The sequence below is a fragment of the Herpailurus yagouaroundi genome, unplaced genomic scaffold (genome assembly GCF_014898765.1).
Source record: "Herpailurus yagouaroundi ecotype Mexico unplaced genomic scaffold, PumYag 246, whole genome shotgun sequence".
Classification (NCBI taxonomy): Eukaryota; Metazoa; Chordata; class Mammalia; order Carnivora; family Felidae; genus Herpailurus; species Herpailurus yagouaroundi.
Window position 1 is genome coordinate 7,997,840 of NW_024412463.1, and position 19,184 is coordinate 8,017,023.

General features: G+C 43.7%; 1 protein-coding gene across 8 annotated transcripts in view; it reads right to left on the reverse strand.

Moving 5' to 3' along the window:
• Positions 1 to 19,184, reverse strand: part of LOC121019912 (serine/threonine-protein phosphatase 4 regulatory subunit 1-like) — an 83,257-nt gene that overhangs the window by 51,735 nt on the left and 12,338 nt on the right. For 5 of the 8 annotated variants that reach the window (XR_005785817.1, XR_005785816.1, XM_040459721.1 and 2 more), the window contains one exon: positions 3,464 to 3,596. The exons of the other annotated variants lie outside the window; for them this stretch is intronic. Coding sequence is in view for 3 of the 5 variants with exons in the window: in XM_040459721.1 (XP_040315655.1) it covers positions 3,464 to 3,596 (133 nt within the window). In the remaining 2 variants the exon portion in view is untranslated. The remainder of the gene's footprint in view (positions 1 to 3,463; positions 3,597 to 19,184) is intronic. 8 annotated transcript variants of the gene reach the window in all.

Below are 19,184 nucleotides of genomic sequence, written 5' to 3' on the forward strand. Positions count from 1 at the left end.
GAAACAAAATGAAGGATGTAATGAACATAAACATCGGAAGGTGGCCACCGCATGGCAGGGAGGGAGTGGTGGTCAGGAGGGTAGGGAGGACACGCATCTGGGATGACCTCAGTCATGGCCACATGGGCATTTACTTCATAAACACTCCTTGGGTTTTTCATACACGTTTTATCCAATTATCTGCAAGTGCTATATTTCATAACAAAAGAAGTTTTCAAGAAAGTTGGAAAAAGATTAAAGGAGAAAAGGCATCTCAACAGATATAAAAGAAGCAGTATATAAAATGCAGACCTCATTGAGGATTTTTTAAAAAACTCTTAGTAAGTTTATTCTATATAATAAATCACCTGTACCCTTCAAAACTGTCAAGAGTATCAGGAGAGGCAAAGAAAGGCTGAGAAACCGTTAGAGATTGAATGAGCCTGAAGAAACATGACAATCAAATACAATACACAATGCTGGGTTGGATTCTAGACCTGAAAACCAACCAAACAGACAAAAACCCTGATTTAAAGGACACTCTTAGGACCACTAGAAAATTTGATTAAAATCTAGATATTAGGTAACAGTATTGTATCAAAGTTGAATTTCCTGAGTTGGATCACTATTCTGTGATTATATACGTGAACAGTGAATGTCCTTGTTAGAAAAAAAGCACACGGAAGTCATTAAAGAGAAAGCAACATGATGGGCACATTTACTCTCAAATGGCTTTGAAAAACCGTGAAAATAAAGACAGACTGAATGTTAAAACAAACTTGATGAATCTGAGTAAAAAACAGACAGGAATTCTTTATATTACTCTTAAAACTTTTCTGTAAGTCTGAAATTATTTTTATTTTTATATTTTTTAACATTTTTTTAATATTTATTTTTGAGAGAGAGAGAGTGAGCGTGACGAGGGGAAGGGCAGAGAGAGGAGACACAGAATCGGAAGCAGGTTCCAGGCTCTGAGCTGTCAGCACAGAGCCCAAGGTGGGTCTTGAACCCACAAACCGTGAGATCATGACCTGAGCTGAAGTCAGACGCTTAACCGACTGAGCCACCAAGGTGCCCCTGAAATTATTTTTAGAAGTTTAAAAACAGAAGCACCTGATGGGCTCGGTCAGTAGAGCATGAGACTCTTCATCTCAGGGTTGTGAGTTCGAGACCCATGTTAAGTGCAGAGATTCTTACAAAACTTTTAAAAAATTGGTTTTCATTTAAGAAAAAAGTTGAAACATAATCTCTTAGCAAATAAGAAATACACATTTTCTTTTTTTCTTTTAACGTTTATTTATTTTTGAGAGAGCGAGAGAGAGAGACAGGGTGCGAGCGGGAAAGGGGCAGAGAGACAGGGAGACACAGCATCCAAAGCAGGCTCCAGGCTCCGAGCTGTCAGCACAGAGCCCAACGCGGGGCTCGAACTCACGAACTGTGAGATCATGACCTGAGCCGAAGTCAGATGCATGACTGACCGAGCCACCCAGGCGCCCCAGAAATATACATTTTCTTAAGCTGATAAGATGTAGCTACTAAAAATATAAAACAAGATAGGAAAGGAAGAAATAAAATTATCATTTTTCACAGACAACATCATTGTAGTATGTAGAAAACCCAAAGAACCCCCAGGGAAGTTATTGAAATTAGTAAGTAAACGTAGCATAATCAATGGAGACAAAATCAAAGTATAAAAATGAATTCCATTTTCATACTTTCAACAACCATTAGAATATAAAAATTTTAAGAAATGATACAATTTACATTCACATAAAAGATCAAATACCTAAAACTAAATGGAAACGATACAGATCTCTACAACAACGGAAAACCATGTATCATAGTTTTAGTTATTTATGTGTATGTACACACAGAAATTTAAGAAAATCTTCAAAAAAATGGAAGGATCAGAAAACTAAATATAGTGCAAAGGTGTCAATTCTTTACAAATTGATTTATAGATGCAACACAATTCCAATGGAAATCCCAGCGGGTTTTTTTCTAGAAATTGATGAACTGGTGCTAAAATGCATTTGGAAATGCAAAAAGTCCAGAACAGCCAAGACCATTTTAAGAACAAAGTGGGAGGACTTTCTTTACTTTATACCAAGATTATGATAAAAATTGCAGAAATGAAGACAGTGGGGTCCCAGTGCAATGACAGACAAATAGACCAAAGGGAGCAGACTAGGAAGTCCAGGTATGAACACTTGATTTAAGACAAAGGTGGCAAAGCAAAGCATAGATAAAAGGCAGTATTTTCAATAAACGGCACTGGGTCAATTGGATACCATATGGAAGGAAATGAACTTGACGCCTACCTCACATAATACACAAAGAAAGCAACTCCAGGTGGACTGCAGTGCCAAACGTGAAAGGTAAAACAATAAAACACCAAGAAGACAATATAAGGAAATATCTTGATGGCCTTGGGGGAGGAGAACGTTTCTTATATGTGACAAGAAAGCCCCGGGCATAAAAGAAAAAGTTTCAAAATCGTGAACTACATTTAAATTAAGAAGTGCTCATCAAAAGACATCATTCGGAGTCCCATCATTTCTCTATCTGTAAAATTGGGATAATAATCGGACTCACTCAGCAGCAATTGCTGTGAACCTTCCACGATTTAATAGACAGAGAGGCACAGAATGTAATTTTTTTAAAGAGGCAACGGAAGGTAAAGAGACTCAACGAGTATCATCCAGCCTTCCCAGAACGGTGTACTTAAAGACAGGTATGAGGCAAGGCCACAGGTAGACAAGTCCAGAGGACTGTTCGGAATGAGAAACACACAACGGCTTGTGAGTGGAAGGAAAGGGTGTGTGTCACAGGCGAGAAGGAGGATGCTGAAGACAGCAGGTGTATGTGATGGAGGAAGGGAGACAAGAAGAGAGATGCCTCCTCCTGCCCACTCGCCCCCAAGACAGGAGGGAAGAATGCCCTCAGACTCAGGTTTGGGCAGACTGTAAGGTGAAAAGAGGTGCCTTAGTTTCTTACTTCTTTAGGAAATAACAGTCAAGGTCATCTGTCAAAGAGGCGTGGTCTGAGGCTGGAGAAGAGTCCCGCCAGCACCCCAAGGAGTGACATCGCATTGGGACAATCTGCAGGAAAGTTCCGGTCAAAAATCAAAACAAGAGAGCCATGCTCCCAACGGATGCTCCTCAATTATGGGGGCGCATTTTACTTTTCTGCGAATTGCACAGGTGGAAAGAAAGCCGGTCAGCAATCCTATCTAAACACCATTAAATTGCGTCACCATTTTATTCCTGGCTTGTACCAAGTGATCAGCAAAACGGTCACAAGAGTAACAGAAAAATCTAATCAAATGGCACCATTCAGACAGGATCCCGGCACCCTGGGAACAGCCCGCGTTCCACCTCATCCACGAGAGTCCTCAGAGCTGTCACAGAGAAACGGCCACTGTTGTCAGCTCAAACCAGACCCAACAGAGGGCTGGGAGCGTGAGAAGGACTGGCGAGCTCACCGGTTGAAGACGTTCTCACTGAAAGCATACTTTTCCAGGCGAGCGAGGGGAGGCAGGTTACCCTGGCCTGGAATGTCCAGAAAGGCCGTTAGCCTCATGCTGTCACGATCCGGGCCGTAGTCTTCAAATCCATCTAAAGGGGAAGAGGGGACAAAGCCATACTCATCAGGTCACACCTGAGCAAAAGCAGGTTCTTGCAGCAAACCTTCTACCTCCACACCCTTTCCCGTGGGAGTCTTGAGAACTTGACCGACTCCTCTAAAATGAAGTGGGTAGGTTATAACGCAAGAGAAGGGTGACCGGACCAGAGTCATAAAGAAAAGCTAAGTGCCTTTCTTTCAGTGCTGTCGACCTGACTTGTGAGTCACCTCTCATCAACACGATGGTAACCTCTCCTCTACCGGGGAACTCAGAAGCGAGGGAACGAAGCAGCTGGCCGAGCCCTGGCAGAAATGTCCATGGAGTGCTATGCAAACAAGTGTCAAATGGTCAAAAGAAAAACATATGGGCGGGGGGGGCGCCCCCGCGCCGGGGTGGCTCAGTCTGTTAAGGGGCCGACTTCGGCTCGGGTCATGATCCCGCAGTTTGCGAGTTCGAACCTCGCGTCGGGCTCTGTGCCGATACCTGGGAGCCTGGAGCCTGCTTCGGATTCTGTGTCTCCCTCTCTCTGGCCCTCCCCTGCTCGCGCTGTGTGTGTGTCTCTCTCTTAAAAATAAATAAACATTTTAAAAAAATATTTAAAAAAAAAAAAGAAAGAAAGGAAAACAGATGAGTTTGACCTCGTAACCAAGAATCGGAAAGAAAGTCCGCCCCGTGTCTTGTCTTGCCCTTAACGTACTTGTCGCACAGCTTCACACACTCCGTGACACTGATTCCCATCAAACCACGTGGCGACACCCAAGCGGAGCCCTCCACGTGGATGTCTAACGGCTTCCTCCAACTCACCCTGGCCAAACACGAGCCCGCTGCCACACTGGCTCTTCCCCATTAAGCCAGCTCTTCCCTGCCTCCCCAGCGGACGGCAGGCAACCCTCCCTCCAGTGCAGTGGGGAAGTGCGGCCGAGCTCATGGGCACTGGAACCGAACGTCCCTGAAATGAAATGAATCCCCCGACCGCAACTCACTAGCTGCGTGCCCACGTTAAGTGATTTAACCTGTCTCCACCTCCGTGCTCTTATGTTAGGGACGATGTAAAAATGCGCTCTCAGGATGCTAAAACAAGGGAGACTGGGCATGTCAAGCCCCGCAGATCTGGCCCCTCACGGTCTGGCCAACCTCGATGGTGGCCACCACCCTTTCCCCACTCACGCATCAGGGGCATAAACGCTTCCCTACTGTCCCCTGCACGGAAAGAGCTGAACAGGAAACGCTACTCACGCAAAAAAGCAGAGGCTTCCTACCTGGCAGAGAGGAAAACCAGCTGATTTAGGCAGTAACTGATAAGGGTTTAAAATAAGAAATGACACGTTTGTGCCTAGGTGTTTACTTTGAAACACTAACCACATTTTCCCTCCACAAATTCTTTTAGGCTAGTAATTAGAGCTTATTAAAAATTTACATTGTGTAACAGTTACCCAGAGAATTTTAATAAAGAAGTATACGTCTGTAGAAAAACTACGTGTGACGCACTCAAATACATCATTTCTTGCAGGATCCCTGCCAGGGAGGAATGGGTCCCCACTGAGTCACAGCCAAGCCCCCACCTCACCCCCGACCACAGTCACTTTGTAGGAGCTATTTTCAGTGCGTTTCAGGGCCCATGAGGAACACACAGTCTCCAACCCACAGACATTTACAAAGCAGCGTGAACCTAGCCTGCAGGGGACTTTAAAAACATGAAGTTTAAAAAGCCGACGTGTCTTGGGGCGCCTGGGTGGCTCAGTCGGTTGAGCGTCTGACTTCAGCTCAGGTCACAATCTTGCAGTTCGTGAGTTCAAGCCCCGCGTCGGGCTTTGTGCCGACGGCTCAGAGCCCAGAGCCTGCTTCGGATTCTTTCTCTCCCTCCCTCTGCCCCTTTCCCGCTCGCGCTCTGTCTCTCTCTGTCTCTCAAAAATAAACATTAAAAAAAAAAAAAAATAAAGCTGAGGTGTCTAAATGTTTGGGGTCACAGAGAGCTTTGGAACTGGATGACGCCCACAGACATACATACTCAGAACTTTTCCTAAAGAATCAAGGGTTTCAAAAGATCCCCTGAGACCCACCTATGTACTTGGTGGGTTAAGAGGCACTCTTCAAAAAAACTCTATCCGCGAACTAAAGAACTTAGCAATTAGTTCCACAAAGAATAACTGTTATCAGGGAATATTAATGATTCCATTATATTAACTATATAACATTAGACTAACTATATACATGGAAATAAAAGCCATAAACCATAAACTACGGGGTGATAACTAATCTTCATTGATCTTCCTATAGGCCAGGAACTGTGCTAAGAGCTTCACAGATAGCGGTGGTTCATCAACTCCTGACAACCACACTATCCCCATGTTTCTGTTAAGGGAGCTGAGGCTGAGAGGATCCGAGACAGCTGGAAAGGCCACACAGCCAGAGAGGAGCAGAGTCAGAATGAGAACCGAACAGTCGGACTCTACGGGGCGCCTGGGGGGCTCAGTGAGTCCAGCGTCCCATTTTTTAAAAAATTTTTTGGGGCGCCTGGGTGGCGCAGTCGGTTAAGCGTCCGACTTCAGCCAGGTCACGATCTCGCAGTCCGGGAGTTCGAGCCCCGCGTCGGGCTCTGGGCTGATGGCTCAGAGCCTGGAGCCTGTTTCCGATTCTGTGTCTCCCTCTCTCTCTGCTCCTCCCCCGTTCATGCTCTGTCTCTCTCTGTCCCAAAAATAAATAAACGTTGAAAAAAAAAAATTAAAAAAAAATTTTTTTAACGTTTATTTCTTTTTGAGACAGAGAGAGACAGAGCATGAGCAGGGGAGGAGAGGGGCAGAGAGAGGGGGAGACACAGGCTCCAGGCTCCGAGCTGTCAGCACAGAGCCCGACGCGGGGCTCAAACCCACGAACTGTGAGAGCGTGACCTGAGCCGAAGTCGGGAGCTCAACCGACTGAGCCACCCAGGTGCCCCTCCAGTGTCCCATTCTTGATTTCAGCTCAGGTCATGATCCCAGGGTGGTGGGATTGAGGCCCGTCAGGCTCCGCACTGCTTGGGAGTCTTTCTCATTCTCCCTCTTTCTCTCTGCCCCTCCCCCAATCACACTCACGTGCTCTCTCTAAAATTAAACACACACACACACACACACACACACACACACACACAAAACACAGTCAGACTCTAGACACAGCACTATGCTGTACTGCCAGAGAGGAAACCTACATTTTAATTTTCGAAGAAATTCCTCCCACGTCCCTGTCTGGGCTTCAGGCACGGTGACCTTCCAATGCACCAAAGTCCTTCACCTCAGTGATTTTCTACATGTTGGTTCCACTGCCTGGGACGCTGTCACTTCTTACCCCCTAGCCCCACCCCAGCTGAGGTCCCCCTTGGGGACGCGAGAGAAGGCCCCGCCTCTGCATATAGCCTCTCATGGAGCTGGGGACTCCCCTGTCCTAACACTCCCCATGAAAGTGGCAGCATCGGGCTTTGTGACTGTCTTAGGTTCGTCTCCGAGCTCCGTGGAGGCGCTGTGACCCCAGTGCCCAGTATAGTACCTGACAAGTTAATAGGTGCTCAATGAAAAGTAGCGAAATGAGGAATGATACCACCAGAAGAAACTTAAATAAAGAAAAACAAATGCTGAAACAAATGGGTGTTCTCATACAGACTCGTAAAGAAGAAGGAACCTTACAGCATGCCTCGATAAACTCCCTCATTTTATAGACCACTAAAGAGGCACACCCCCAAAGCCAGCGGCAGAGCTAGGATTCCTAGAGCCTAAATGTTCTGTGTTCCAGACCAGTGCTCTTTCAGGAGATGAGCAGAAAGTCTACTCAGGTGAGGCTAAAGGAATCAAAGAACACCAAGGCCGGAGGGAAGGGTTATGGTCTCCGAGGTAACTGAAGGAAAGTCAAAGACTTCCGTTTCTGGCCAAGACGGTAAAAAAGCCTCACGTTTTACACATCTAGAAAGCTAGAAAACCATCCATGAAACCAGTCTTCAGGCACTAGACAACCGGTAGCGCAGGACCGGGGCCCTCAGACAAGGGACGCAAATAAGGAACCCCTGAGACAGCAGCCTCCCATCGCCCAGAGTCCCAGCTGGGGAGAAGGAAATGTGAGGAGGCCAAAGAGGATGGAGTTTGCAAAGGAGGGAGTGGCAGTGGCCAGCCCAGTAGCCTCTGGAAGCTTCCACTGTGTACTGAGCCACGCACACGTGATAGAGAACTACCGAGACTCGGGAGGAAACATAAGAAAGGAGCCAGCGGGTCCTTCCCGGCACTGACGTGTAAGGAATAGCAGTCTGTTCCCACCAGCCAGAGGAGAAAGACCTGTAACACGGCGTTGTCTTAGCAGTAGGGCTAAATTGCTCTAGACTAACGCCTGCTCTAGACCCACCCCAATAGAACTTACATCAAGCCTCAACGGAATCAAGCACAATCCAGGAAAGTTCACTGCACACCATAACAAAATCCAGCACTACTGGATCATACAATTTGTACTGTGAAATCTAACAGCTAACAACCCAAATTCCTAATGTCTGGCATCCAGTCGAATATTACCACACATGAAAAGAAGTCAAATAATATGACCACGATCAGGAATAATGAAGAAAAAAATCCCCCCAAAATGTCAGAGATGATAGAATAGAAAATTATCTTTAAACAGCAATTAAAAGAATGTGCCATAGGGGCTCCAGGGTGGTTCAGCTGATTGAGCATCCGACTCTTGATTTCAGCTCAGGCCACGATCTCACAGTTCCTGGAATGAGCCCCGCATCAGGCTCTGTGCTATCAGTGCAGAGCCTGCTTGGGATTGTCTCTCTTTGCCCCTCCCCCACTCACGCATTCTCTCTCTCTTTCTCCCAAAATAAATAAACATTTAAAAAAAAAAAAAAAAGAATGTGCCATATATTCCATGAAAAAAATGTTGATGAGAAAAATAGAAATTAAAAAAAGACCCCAGTGTAAATTCAAGAGATGAAAAACACAATAAATGAATCAAAACATAAACTGAAAGAAATGAACAGATTAGAGAACTAAAAAAAAAAAAAAAAAAAAAAAAAAAATTCAGAGAACTTGAAGATACAGCAATAGAAACTATCCAAACTGGGGCACCTGGGTGGCTCAGTTGGTTAAGCGTCCAGCTTCAGCTCAGGTCATGATCTCGCAGTTCGTGAGTTCAAGCCCCATGTCAGGCTCTGTGTTCACAGCTCAGAGCCTGGAGCCTGCTCCAGATTCCGTGTCTCCCTCTCTCTCTGCCCCTCCCCTACTCACACTCTGTCTCTCTCTCTCAAAAATAAACATCAGAAAAAAAAAATTAAAACAAAAGAAACTATCCAAACTGCAGCACAAAAAGAAAAAAATAGAAAAAAAAAAAAAAAAACACACAAAGCATCAGTTACTAGGTGACATTATCAAGCACCATAACATATGTATAACTGGAGTCCCAGAAAAAGAGAGCGAAAAAAAAAAAAAAGACAGAGATGGAGAAAACGTTAAAAATTTTAGAAGAATGGCTGAAAATTTTTAAATTTGATAAAAACTGTAAGCTTAAAGATTCAAAAAACTGAACCCCCCCAAAATTACACATAATGAAATATCACACACTGAGACACAACATAATCAATTGCTAAAACTTAGTGATCAAGAAAAAAATCTAAAAAAGCAGTCAGAAAAAAAAAATACAGATTACATTAAAAAAGAGATTATAAGGGCACCTGGGTGGCTCAGTCGATTGAGCATCCAATTTTGGCTCAGGTCATGATCTCACAGTTCGTGGGTTTATGCATGGGGCTCACTGCTGTCAGCATGGAACTCACTTCTGTTTCCCTTTCTCTCTGCCCCTCCCCTGTTCTCTCTCTCTCAAAACTAAAAACATGTTAAAAAGGATAGAGATTATAGACTTCATGTCAAATATGATTAAGGAAAAAGAAGATGAAAGGTGTCTTTAGAAGGCTGAAAGAAAAAACACTAGTCAGAACTCTTGAAGACATCTTTTTCAAATTTTAAGGGGAAACAGACTTTTTCAAACAAACAAGGTGGAACAAATTCATCACCAGCACACGTGTGCTATGAGAAATGTGAAAGGCAGTTCTTCAAACAGAAGAAAATAATACCAAGATGGAAATCCGAAGCTACTCAAATAGAAGAGGCTCGAGGATGGTGTATGTGTGGGTCAATACAAACAACCACTGTCTTCTCATTCTATAAAGTCTCTTAAAAACGCCTTAAAACAAAAATCATAACAACGTATTACTGAGTTCATAGCATATGTAGAAGTGAAATAGCAATAAGGCAAGAAAATCAAATAGAAGATACAGATTGGAAAGTGAAAGGAAAAGTAAAACTGTCTTTGTTCACAAGCATGAGTGTCCAAGCAGAAGAGTCTAATGAGATTACAAAGAAACCACCAGAACTAATAGGTGAGTTTTGCAAGACTGCAGGAGGCTGTGCATGTATGGGGGCAGGGGTGTAAGGAAAATCTCTGTATCTTCCTTCAATTTTGCTGTGACCCTAAAATAGCTCTCAAAACTCGTCTTTTTTAAAAATAGAGTTATACCATTTTCATGGATCTGTATTGCACTGAATCCATCTTATGGATTCAATATTGTTAAGATGTCAATCTTGCCAAATTTACCTATAAATTCAATGTTATCCCAATCAATTTGCAGAAATCAATAAGCTGATTCTAAATGTATACGGAAATGCAAAGGACTGAGAATAGTCAAAGCAATTTTGAGAAAGAAAAGAAAACACCGGGCGCCTGAGTGGCTCAGTCAGTTGAGCGTCCAACTTCGGCTGAGGTCATGCTGAGAGCTCAGAGCCTGGAGCCTGCCTCGGATTCTGTGTCTCCCTCTCTCTCTCTCTCTCTCTCTCTCTCTCTCTCTCTGCCCCTTCCCCTCTCACGCTGTCTCTCTCTCTCTCTCTCAAAAATAATTTAAAACATTTTTTAACTCACAATTCCAAACCTCAAGATTTAGCATCATGATACTGTGACATTGGCTTCAGGGTAACATACAGGTTAACAGAACGTAAGAGAGAACCTACAAATAGATCTGCAAATCTAAGTCCAATGCATTTTTCACAAAGGTGTCGAGGTAATTTAATTCAGCAAACAGAGCTAGAATAACTGAATACACACGTGAGGGAAAATGTCCTTTGTTCTTACACCACAAAAAATAATTAACTCAAAATAGAGCATGGACGTAAAAAACATAAAATGATAAAACTTCTAGAAGAAGACACAGAAAGATCTTTGTGCTCTTTAGTTAGGCAAACATTTCCTAGAGTGGTGCAAAAAGCATGTGCCATGAAAAAGATACTGATGCATTCAACTTGATCAAATGGAGAACTGTGGCTCTTCAAACGACATTGGTAACAAAATGGAACACCAGTTGGAACAGCTGGCTGGCTCAATTGGTGGAACATGTGGCTTTTGAGCTCAGGGTTGTGGGCTCAAGAGCCACTCTGGGTGTAAAGATTACTTAAAAACAGTACCTTAAAAAAAAAAAAAAAAGAAAAAAGAGGGGCGCCTGGGTGGCTCAGTCTGTTGGGCATCTGACTTCAGCTCAGGTCATGATCTCACGGTTCGTGAGTTCGAGCCCCCGCGTCGGGCTCTGTGCTGACGGCTCAGGCCCTAGAGCCTGCTTCGGATTCTGTGTCTCCCTCTCTCTGCCCCTCTCCTGCTCATGTTCTGTCTCTCTCTGTCTCAAAAATAAATAAAAACATTAAAAAAAAAAAAAAAAAGGAAAGAAAATGGAATATTGAGCCACAGACTGGGAAGAAAATACGTGTAAAACACACATCTGATAAAGAATCTGTATCCAGAAGGCATAAAGAACACTTGGAGCTCAATCTTTAAAATGGGGGCGGGACCAAAAACTGAACAGACATGTCACCACAGAAGATACCCAAATGACAGCTAAGCACGGGAAAAGATGTTCAACATCATTAGTAATCATTAGTAATCATGGAAATGTCAATTAAAAGCACAGTGAAATACTACCCACCCACTAGGAAGGCTAAGAAAATTTTTTAAACTGTATTAAACGTGTTGCAAGCAGCAGGTGGATCTCATTCATTGCTGGTGAAAATGCAAAATGGTACAGCTACCAAAATGGTTTGGCAGTTGCTTCAAAAAAGAAATATACACTTAACCACAATCCCACTCCTCAGTGCCTGCAGAGGAGAAATGAAAACACATGTGTATTTATACTAAGACTTGTATTTGTGCGTTCACAGCAGCTTTATTCAAAACAGCCCCAAACTGGAAATAACCAAAATATCTATCCACAAAGTGGATAAACAAATTGTAGTATACCCATACAAAGGAATACTTCTCAGTAACAAAAAGGAATGAGCCGCTTATATGCAACAATATAGATGCATCTCAAGAGCATCATATCAACCGAAAGAAGCCAGACACATACAACTTCATTTTGCAGGATCCTGCTGATATGAAATTCTAGGAAGGACAAAACCATAGTATTATATAGCAGATCGGTGGTCGTCTGGGGTCAGGGGTGGGGAAAGGTGTGACGGCGAGTGGCCATGACATGACTTCCGGCAGGTGCGGGAAATGTTTTATTTCCTGGTTGTGGTTGTGGTCACACAACAGTACATACTTGGTAAGATTCACTTTAACACATTAACCTTCAGTGAATATTATTATATATATATTACACTTCAGTAAAGGTGGAAAAAAGCAAAGGAGAGAGGGAGGAAGGGAGGGAAGGGGAGCAGAGACCGGCCATTCTTCTACTCTTCCCAAGCCCACCTTACGAAGGCTAGCGTGAAACTACCTGGCAGGTTGCTGGCAGCACAGTGATTAAAAGAATTCTTAAGAGTATCTAACTTCCTTTGCTCTGATTCTATATTTATGAAGTGAGCTTGAGATCTTAATCTCCTTGAGAACTCCGATTCAAATCCAGAGAATGCACAGTACTTATGAGACCACAGGGAGCTGTGTGGTCTTCAGGTAAAACCTCAATTCATATTAAAGGCATGCAGGGGGGCGCCTGGGTGGCTCAGTCGATTGGACGTCCGACTTCGGCTCAGGTCATGATCTCGCGGTCTGTGAGTTTGAGCCCCGCGTCGGGCTCTGTGCTGACAGCTCAGAGCCTGGAGCCTGTTTCGGATTCTGTGTCTCCCTCTCTCTCTGACCTTCCCCCGTTCATGCTCTGTCTCTCTCTGTCTCAAAAATGAATAAATGTTAAAAAAAATTTTTTTTTAAATAATAAAAAAATAAAGGCATGCAGGAACGCATCTCGAAATTGCCAGGGTGTTCATACTTGTCAGTAGGGTGCTATCTGCCCCTGAATGGTGTGGGGAAAAAAGAAAAGAAAAAAGCACTGTCCAGTTCCTATTCTAGACTTTGTCCAGTGGGGAGGTACTGATCGATCCACCACAATACCTTAGCCTTCTGGGCTAATATTCACCTCCTTCTAGCAAGTAATGAACTGATATTTTGATTTCTTTTTTTTTTTTTAATGTTTACTTATTTTTGCGAGAAAGAGAGAGAGAACACAGGGGAGGCGCACAGAGAGGAAGACAGAGGATCCAAAGTGGGCTACTCACGCAGCAGACAGCCCGACACAGGGCTCAAACCCACAAACTGGGAGACCATGACGGCAGCTGAAGTCAGACACTTAACCGACTGAGCCACCCAAGCGCCCCCTGACATTTTGATTTCTATTCTGACCCCAGTCCCCTTTCTCCATCCCCATTATTACCAACTTAACCCAGCACAGATTACCATAGGAGCAGAGGCTCTGACAACTCCATTCAAACCCCCGTTACTGGGATTTCCGACAACTTACGGTGGGCTGAAGAGAAAGGAACCCCTTCCCACCACAAAAAAATAAAAATAAAAAGTAGAAAATACAGAAATGTATATATTTTAAAATGTAGAAAGGCAGGAAAGAAGGCAGAAAGGACATCCTCAACGCTAGAAAGGAAGATAGAAAAGTGAGAGCAGTTAGCCTAAGTTGACACCCCAGGATCAACATTTAAGACCTAGACACAGGTCTTAGGCACTAAGACTTTTTTTTTTATTATTATTATTATTATTATTTTTAATGTTTATTTATTTTTGAGACAGAGAGAGATGGAGCATGAATGGGGGAGGGGCAGAGAGAGGGAGACAGAATCTGAAGCAGGGTCCAGGCTCTGAGCTGTCAGCGCAGAACCCAACGTGGGGCTCAAACCCACGAACCGTGAGATCATGACCTGAGCCGAAGTCGGAGGCTCAACCGACTGAGACCCCCAGGGGCCCCAGGCACTAAGACTTCTGAAGCCCACATGGGGATAAAAGATATGGGTAGTGAATTCGAAACCAAGCCCCCATATAAGACAGTTGAGGAAAGGGACTACAGTTAGGGTGGGAGTGGAGAGAGGCGTAGTCACTCGTGAGAAATCAAACCACAGGCCTACGTGGCCTATGAGCGCAGAGTCAACTCACACCCCTGCAGAGGGAAGGAGCCCTGCCCTGAGCTACGAGAGGATCGCTGTCCAGAGAACTCCAGTTCTAGGCATCCCGGCAAAAGCGAACAAGAAGCTGCTCTAAAGAGCCGTTCACAATCCAATAAGCACGCAATTTCACAAAACAATCCCTGCTGAAGATAAATAGGCGAGAAAAAATTTCAAACTGTATATGGCTACAAGCCTTCAAGACAAAGACTTCGCAGATACAACAAATGGGAATTTGCACCCCCAAGATTTGAAATATTAGAAAAATGTAAAATAGACTATAGGATTTAAAATATACACATCAACATGAAAAAAAAAAGATGCGCAAGGGTGGGAAGAAAAGGCACATTGAAAAAGAACCATGTAGAAATGAAAAATAGAGACAATTTAATTAAAAATTCAACAGCTGGCTTAAATAGCAGTTTAGACACAGCTCAAGAGAGAGTTAGTGAGCTGGAAGATTGATCTGACAAATCACCCAGAACACTGCACAGAGAAAAAGGGAATTGGAAAATCTGGGACGGCAATTAAGGCACATGAAGAATGGAAAGCTAACATCTAAGATAAGTCCAGTAAGAATTCCAGAAAGAGGGATTAATGAAAGTAGGAAGAGGCAATATTCAAAGAGATAATAATAGCAAACAATTTTCCAGAATGGAAAAAAAAAAAAAATGAAGATTCAATTTGAAGAAGTACAAATCCTGAACTGAATGATTAATAACAGATCCATACTGGGGCACCTGGGTGGCTCAGTTGGTTGAGCATCTAACTCTTAATTTGGGCTCAGGTCATGATCTCATGGTCATGAGATCAGCCCCACATCAGCACTGAGCATGGAGCCTGCTTGAGATTCTCTCTCTCCTTCTCCCTCTTCCCCTCCCCTGCTCACAATCTCTCACTCGCTCTCTCAAAAACAAACGAGCAAAAACCCACAAATCCGTATGTAGATGCATACTGTAGAACACCCATGGCAAAGAAAAGCATCAAAAAAAAAGAAAGATTAAAAATTAAACCCCAGATCTCTCACTGAAAAGATGTTACAGGCCTATTACTTATTACTTATAATCAATAAGAGTGTGAGTCCTTGAGTTAAAATACCTGGTTATGAAATCCACGCTGCCTCTTAGAAGGTATGTAACTCGGGATAGAAAGCTCCCCTCTCTGATTCTGTTTCCTTACCCTAAAATGGATGCCTGCCTCAGATGATTGCTGTAGTGGAGATTAAATGACATTAGACAGTCAGATACAGTTAGAACCTGAAACACATAAGCACTTCGAAAAGATCAGCTGCTATTATTATTATTAAATCACTGAGCGCATCATATTACCCATATTGCTTATGTTTCTATCTCCAGGCTTCAGGGCAACCATAGCCACTAGAAAGTGCGGCAGGAAGTGGGGGGAATTCTCAGAAAGGAAAACATCAGAGGGGGAAGCCTCTGTATTAAACTTGGCCTGAACTCTATCTTGACCCCTAGACCATGCATGTTTGTGGCAAATTCTACAGCACAGCTAAAGCTAAGAGAGCTGAACTGAGATCTGGGATACTACCCACCACAGGAGAGACCGTTAACAGTGGGACCTCATTCGTGTTAGGTACCTCCTGAAACAAAACAAAGAAATCTACACTCTTTGGAGGCATATAACAGAATCCAGAGACCGTATAGCATGTAATATTCACAATATCCAGGTTACAATCCAAAATTACTCAATAAACAAAGAAACAGAAAAACATGAGCTAGGCTTTTTAAAAGAGAAAAAAAATCACAGAGTGACTCTGAAGGGACCCAGATGTTGGAAATAGACAAGGATTTTATTTTACTTTATTAAATACTTTTTTTTAAGTTTATTTATTTATTTTGAGAGGGGAGAGAGAGAGCAGAGGAAGGGCAGAGAACCAAGCAGGCTCCGTGCTGTAGCACAGAGCCTCACGCAGGGCTCAAACCCACAAACCATGAGATCGTGACTTCAGCCAAAACCAAGAGTTGGGACGCTTAACTGACTGAGCCACCCAGGTATCCCTGGAAATACACGAGGATTTTAAAGGAACTATTATAAAGTGCTTATGGCTATAAAAGAAATACACCTGTGATGACTACAAAGATCCTGAATCTCAGCAAAGACGTGGTGATTATTAAAAGATATTAAATAAAAATTCTCAAGTTGAAGTACTGTCTGAAATTGAGAAATTCACTGAGTGGACTTAACGGAATGATAAAATAATGGCAAATCCCCCAAATTTGGTGAAAGAAGTAACTGTACAGAATCAAGGATCTCAGCAAACCCCAAGAAGATAAATACACAGAAACCACACCTAGACACATCCTAGTCAGCAGAGAAGAGCGAACACTATGTCTGCACAAAGAAGGAGGGCTGGAATGCTCTCTGGTGCCTGCGAGAAGCAGTGGGGGCAGGAGAACATTCAGATCACATCTGTGAAGGACTCACAGGAAAACCTATCAATCCAGAACGAGATATCTGGTGACACACCCTTCGGGAATGATGACGAGGTAGGGCCACTGTCAGACGACAACAAAAGGGGGGAGAATTGTTTTTAACACACCCTTTTAAACAGAGCCAGCCAACACAGACCATAAGAAATGGTAAAGGAAGTGTTCTGCAGGCTGAAGAGACATGGTATCACTTGGAAACTTTATCTTCAAAAGGAACGCAGAACGTTGGAAATGGTAAATATGTTGGTAAGTTTTTTTTAAAAACTAGATTTCTTCTTAATTTCTTCAAAAATATGTACGATAATCTAGAGCAATACAAAGCAGAAACGATACTCTTGTTTTTGTGGAATTTATAACATCTGCAGATACACTATATAATAAAAACTATAATGTGAAGTAGGAGGGTAGTGAATGGAAGCATACAGTGGTCAGGTTTCACCATTTTATATAAAGGTGCTGCATTATGAACTCTAAGTAGACGGTTTCTGGCTCCCCAGTTGGGACTTGGGGACCCTTTAACACCCTGGACCGTGTCATATAATGCCTGGCACACGGCAGACACTTAATAAATACTGGCTTCTGTAGAAGTCAGTGTCCCGAGACTTTGATTACCGGGATTCAATTCAGGAGTCCAGCAGCCCCTGAGAAAGCGGAGAAAATCTAGTTTCCACAACGACAAACGTGAGACGTGGCAGCGAGCCACCCCCACAACCCGAGTTACAAAGCAACCAGGACATGAATTCGCTTCTGCTTGCAAAAGTGAGAGATCTTAGTCTCAAAAGGAGAGAAAGCAGGTCACAAACCGCCGTACAATTGCTAAAATAAGGTGAAGGCACTCGAACATTCAATATAAAGTACATGAGTTAATCAAAAATATCCAATCATCCTAACAATGGGTATAGCAGAAGGAAGTATTGGGGATTCCCAGGAAATATGTAAGGAAGGGCAGAGGGAGTCAAGATGTGTCAAGCACATCTGAAATAGTAAGAGATCGGAGTTACAGGGATTTTTAAGAACCAGGGGCACAGATTCCGTCTTCTACAGAACAAAGACCCCAGTGATCTGAGAGTCGCTGGTCTGGGGAGCCCTGCATTAATATGCTGCTGGCAGCCAGTCCGAGCCAGAGAACCGGACTCCAGTGCGCCTCGAGTTGGTCCCACACTCTCCGACTGCAGCTCTGACCCAAGCCAGCCGGCCACCTGGCCACAGAGTAGGGGCACTGCGTCTTGGGACATTGCGTCCCCCAGTGCGGCACAGGGAAGGTACGTGGAGCATCACTAACTCACACAGTGGGAAAGTTATTCCCATTCAATTCCCTAATTAAATCAACAAAGTCTCCTTTTGGTGCTCGGACGCCTTGAACTCTTCCCTAAAACTGGTGAACCTTCCTTTTTTAATACAGCACAGGTCTCGCGCTCCGAGTCTTGTGCAGGCAACTGTCTAGAATTTAACGTCATTTTATTTTTATCTTATGATTTTTTGGTTAAGTTTCATGTTGAGCAACTGCTACAGGTTTTCCAAATTTGTTTAAAAATAAGCCATTTGATATAAAGAAAAATACAAATGGCATAGAGAGAAAGCAAAAATAAGAAAAGCAGTACAGAAATGACTGACTTCTGGGGGCTCCTGGGTGGCTCAGTTGGTTGAGCATCTGACTCTGATTTCGGCTCAGGTCATGATCTCCTGGCTCTTGGGAGCAGTCTCCGAGTCAGGCTCTGCACTGATGGTACAGAGCCTGCTTGGGATTCCTTCTCTCCCTCTCTCTCTGCCCCTCCCCCACTCGCTCTCACACTCTCTCTCTCTCTCTCTCTCTCTCAAAATAAATAATCATCAAAAAAAAAAAAAGACTGACTTCTGAAAAATACTGGATTAGTGTAATCCAAGGAAAATATTCAGATTGATAACGTCACATTCACGTGCAAATAATAATGCCTTTTATTCCCAGTACCGAAAGAAAATTTTTTAGGTAAACATTTTCCCTCCTGTGGATCAACATCCTTGGCCCTTTTCAAAATTAGAAAATCCTACTGGAGTCTGAATTAATGAGATTATCAGTGAGATTATTACTATTTACCTATAAATGACAGATTAGATTTCGTCCTTTACCTCTCTCATGAAAGCACCAGAGTTTACCAAAATGTCCGTGCAAGCAAGGTTCGGATCCCCTTTCCCCAAAGCGAATGAAAACGGCCAGCATTATCTTCGATGTCACTTGTGAAGGCACCTGACCAGGGGCTGTGATTAATCACCTCTTTCCGTGGTGTCTTGATGTGTTTCTTTGTTTTACTAAGTTTTCCAAGACAGACTGAATCAATCAACAGCGGATAAACTATATAACACTAGCCTAGGATTTCTCCACTCAGCACTACTGACCCGCTCACTCTCTGTGGCGGAGGTGGGGGGGGGGGGTGTGCACTGCAGGATGCCCTGCAACATTCCTGGCCTCAACTCGCTAGATGCCAGGAGCACCTTCTCGCTAGATGCCAGGAGCACCTTCTCCCCGAGTTGTGACAATCACAAACATCTCCAGTTCGCTGCCACAAGCCCCCATTTGAGAACCACTGTAAAAGAGAGGATCAGGTGTCCTTACCTGAACAGCCCCTGGTGAGAGGTTGGTCCCACGAAGGGCAGGGTCTGGGGTCAGTAGGAAAGATCCACCTTTGCCCCTCTGGGCACTCCCACTCCTCCTTCTCC